Raw genomic sequence first — 4163 nt, forward strand, 5'->3', positions numbered from 1 at the left:
CCCCCCCCCCCCCCCCGGGGGCCTGGCTGTCGTCATGGTTACGTTACACACAACATTACGGCCCCTCCCCCTTCAGTTAACACCCTTTGAAACAAAGCCGTGATCCTCAGACACCTTTCTCCTCCCGCCAACCACCTGCATCGTCGGTGAGCTCCTCCCTCCTGGTTGCCGTGGTAACCCAGCAGCAGCCAGGTGGGAGGAGCTTGTCTGCAGCTGTTCTCCAGCCGATCTGATGTGTTGTTTGACCTCCAGCTCCCAGCAGCCTCACTGGAACTTCCACGCTGAGGTTCAGGCGTTCAGCAGCCGCCTCCACGAGGACTTCTGCCTGGAGGAGCTGAAGACCGCCTTCGTCAACCCGTGTTACCTGCAGGCGGAGCAACAGAGGAGGCGGGGCTTGGGCGTGGACTCTGAGACCGCCGCTCTGGCTCTGAAAGATAACGTGGATCTGAGTAGAAAGGGGGCGAGCTTCACCAGCAGCTTCCTGAGCGCCTGGTGCCGGGCCAGCTTCCCCACCCTGCCGGCGGCGGGCGTGCAGAGCGTCGTGAGGCACCTCACCGGCCCGGCGGTCCTGACCAAGGTCGCAAGAAATCTGGGCGTTGAAGACCTCGCCATGAGCGCCGCCTGCCCCGTTCCCGACGACGTGCTGCGGGCCACCTTCATGGCCGTGATCGGAGCTCTGCGGGAGAGCGGAGGACCCGAGAGAGCCGGAGCGTTCCTCAGGGTGAGCGTCTGAAGGCTGGAGGACCAGGGGCCAGACACTCGATGGACGTTTGTCTTCCCGTCTTCCTCGCAGGACTTCCTGGGCGCCCAGCTGGTCGGGGAGGACCTGTTTGCCATGTGGCCGGTGGTGGACCCCATGGGCCTGCTGGTGGAGGAGCTGACCAGGAAGAAGCTCCCCCTGCCAGAGCCTCGCCTCATCAGGGCGGCCGGAGCCAGCACCGTGCTGCCGCTCTACTTCGTGGGCCTGTACAGGTACGCGTGCTGAGCGGAGTGAACCGGAGGGGAAGCTTTGCATGTCGGTGGTCTTCATGTGGACGTGTGTGATGTGAGGAGTTGACTTCTTTCTCTTGATCAGCGACAGGAAGCTTCTGGCTCAGGGCCCGGGGGAGACGCTGGCGGCCGCCGAGGAGGAGGCGGCTCGCGTGGCCCTCCGGCTTCTCTACGGCTACACCGGGAGCCACCGGCCCCTGGACTTCTCTCCACTGCAGCAGCCCTCGGCTCAATCACTCAGCAGCCATTAGTCATGAACCTCCAGCAGGGCAGCTCTCGTTTGGGAGCAAAGTTCAGATCAATAAAGTTTCCATCGACCTTATTGGAGTCTCACTGCACCGATCACCATCGTTTGGGTCTAAATCAGCCCACGATGTCACGTATTACCCCGTCACTAGGAGCCAGGCTTTAACTCTCGTAGGTCTCGTGTTTCCTTGAACACGTGATGACACCGAGAGCCCCGCCACCCGACAGAAGGAGAAGCCGTCTGAGATCCCTTCAGCTGCTCTTCGGTTGCACTCTGTTGTTCATCTGTAATAAAAAGTCCAACGTGTTGTAAACCATGACGGTGTTGATGCTCTGGTTTGGGAACATGAGTATTTTCTTCCATGTTATTGTCTGATGAGAGGTGAGTATTGTGGATGGACACTTGATGTCTTTGACATGACTTTAGTTTCATCTTTAGGTGATTTCTCTTTATTAATGTTGAATATCCTGTGTCTTTTAAACATCTACATGGAACTCGAGGAGGAGCCCCGTCACAGGGCTCGTGTTCTCTGGACTCACCTGACCCTCTGAGCAGAGACATGTTGGACTGTGATGCTCTTCATTCACGAGGCCATTGTTTCCTGACACGCAAAACAAGAAGAAACACAGATCCATATCCCTTTAGACCCCCGTGCAGTGACTGTGCTAAACCACACGGTGGCGCCAATGAGTGAATGAAAGAACAGCAGCGCTTTGCACCGTCATGCGTCCATCGAGAGGTCTGACTCAGAGACAAGATGGTTCATGTCTCACCGAGCTGGTGTTCCCTCTGAATGCACAGTTAAATGACGTCATGCTATGATAACCACAGGTAAAGGAATGTTGAATGATGTCATGCTCTGATGACCACAGGTAAAGGAATGTAACGTTTGATCGTAACTTCTTAGCACATATAGATGACGTCGGTTGAACGTAATGCGCAGTGCACACACAGCGACATCGCCGTAGACTAAACTAATTACGGCTCCTAAAATGAAACTGGCTCAACAATCCAGACTCTTAAAAGAAAATAAAGTATATTAGAATCATCTTGAGCCCAAAAGGATTCAGACAGCCTGAAGCAAAAAGAAACGGGCCATGAATAACGGGACGTTTGCGAAGCCGGAAGTGAACGTCACAAACCATCTCGTCCCCTTCGTGTTATCTATCCAGCGCCTCCCGTTGGAGGACACGCCCCCCCCCTCACAACAACCTCCAGTCGCCTCGGTCTCGCGCACGGGCGACCGTTAGCACCGCTCGCCCCCCGCCGCTGTAACCGTTAACATGGCGGCGAGCGCGAAGCGGAAACAGGAGGAGAAGCACCTGAAGCTGCTGCGGGAAATGACGAGCCTGCCCCCCAACAGAAAGTGCTTCGACTGCGACCAGCGCGGCCCGACCTACGCCGACATGACGGTGGGCTCCTTCGTGTGCACCTCCTGCTCCGGCATCCTGTGAGTATCACGCCGGGTCCTCGGGCGGACACACCGGCTGGATTCAACCACCGCAGCCTGCTCGCGCTAGCTAACGTCAGGTACCGGGGGCCGTTCCCACCGGGAGTCCGGCGGTGTGACATCGTTGGGCGGGGTACGGTGACGAGGTGACTGTTCAGCGAGCTGACGTTAGCTTCCCGTGCTAGCCACGAACCTCCCAGACTCCGGCTCGCCCCGGTAAGCCGGTAGCCAGCTGTCGGTACCAGTTGCTGCAGCGTGTCGGGCCGCCACCACCGAGCTACAACCCAGGCTCCACGGCGGATGAATTACCTGCACGGTTCATGTGTAAATGGCCTGCTGGTCCACGTTTTATTTTGTATTAATGATTTTGGTATTTTTATTATTTTTATTATTATTATCTCGCTTTTTGTTAAGCTCCTCAAACTCATTCCGCGAATTATCAGTTGAAGTGTTTTTGGTTGTGAACGTTCATGTCGGTCAGGGAGCCACGCTGAGGTAACTAAGCTCATAACGGCATTAATCCAGTTGTGTGGCGACATGTGGAAGTATTCTCCTCTAAGAGAATGACAGCGACACGTTCACTCACTCCACGACCGACCCAGAACCTTCTGTGCAGCCCACAAGTCGCGTGAACAGCCCCACCACATCCATGTCCCAGCTGGATGCTGGACTTCCGGTGCTGCGCAGTGGGTAACCACGCATCTGTACCTTGGGATTAGAGGAGCGTTCCGTTACTTCTCCCAGAGAGAGCCCACTTTAGCAAAGCAGCTGCAGTGCAATGGGTTTGTGATGCGGGTCACTGAACACCTCCGTGTGGTGTCGGGTAGGACCATCGATCACATGACTAAAGGTTATTGATCCTTTGCACTACCACACCATATGTAATTCAGTTTATTTGTAGAGCCCAATTTCACAAATTACAAATGTGTCTCGGAGTGCTTTGCAATCTGTACACATAGACATCCCTGACCTTTGACCTCACATCGGACCGGGAAAAACTCCCAAATAACCCTTCAGGGGGAAAAGGTCAGAACCCTTGAGGAGACAACAGAGGAGGATCCCTCTCCAGGATGGACAGAACAATAGATGTCATGTGACCAGAAGGACAGATTAGAGTTAAAATACATTCCAGGGCTCCAGACTAACTTTTTTAACGAGGAGCACAGTGGCCCCTAATTTAAATTTTTGGGGCGCAAGCAGAAAATTTAGGGGCGCACACTATAAATCGACTTGCAAAGTTTTCCCATCATTTTTACTGTATTACTGATAAATAATTTGACAATATACAATCTTATGCCTGTTTGCCTTCATGAACTGCAAAACATTCACAACAGAGAACTCTTCAGAAGTTACTGTATTGAGTTTAAACATATTTTAAGAGAAAACATACCTTGAGCATGTGCATGTTGCACTTCGATGTGGAAAACATGTTCAAAACATTTGTTGGTTTCTAGAGATGCACCGATCAGGTTTTTG

General features: G+C 53.7%; 1 protein-coding gene across 1 annotated transcript; it reads left to right on the top strand.

Annotated features, from left to right (window-relative positions):
• The first annotated feature begins 111 nt into the window (after window positions 1-111).
• On the top strand, window positions 112-1554 carry mrpl44 (mitochondrial ribosomal protein L44). Its single transcript, XM_056411118.1, has 3 exons — window positions 112-721; window positions 794-972; window positions 1076-1554. Exons 1-3 carry the CDS (start codon window positions 233-235, stop codon window positions 1239-1241), a joined length of 834 nt encoding a protein of 277 aa, XP_056267093.1. The 5' UTR covers window positions 112-232; the 3' UTR covers window positions 1242-1554.
• Window positions 1555-4163: the final 2609 nt, after the last annotated feature.

This window comes from Pseudoliparis swirei, unplaced genomic scaffold (genome assembly GCF_029220125.1).
Source record: "Pseudoliparis swirei isolate HS2019 ecotype Mariana Trench unplaced genomic scaffold, NWPU_hadal_v1 hadal_119, whole genome shotgun sequence".
Classification (NCBI taxonomy): Eukaryota; Metazoa; Chordata; class Actinopteri; order Perciformes; family Liparidae; genus Pseudoliparis; species Pseudoliparis swirei.

Excerpts from the sequence above, each read along its gene's own strand:
- mrpl44 (XM_056411118.1), top strand. The coding sequence starts at position 233 with ATGTGTTGTTTGACCTCCAGCTCCCAGCAGCCTCACTGGAACTTCCAC. Across the intron at positions 722-793 it reads GAGCCGGAGCGTTCCTCAGG|GACTTCCTGGGCGCCCAGCT; the intron begins GTGAGCGTCTGA and ends TCTTCCTCGCAG. Across the intron at positions 973-1,075 it reads TACTTCGTGGGCCTGTACAG|CGACAGGAAGCTTCTGGCTC; the intron begins GTACGCGTGCTG and ends TCTCTTGATCAG.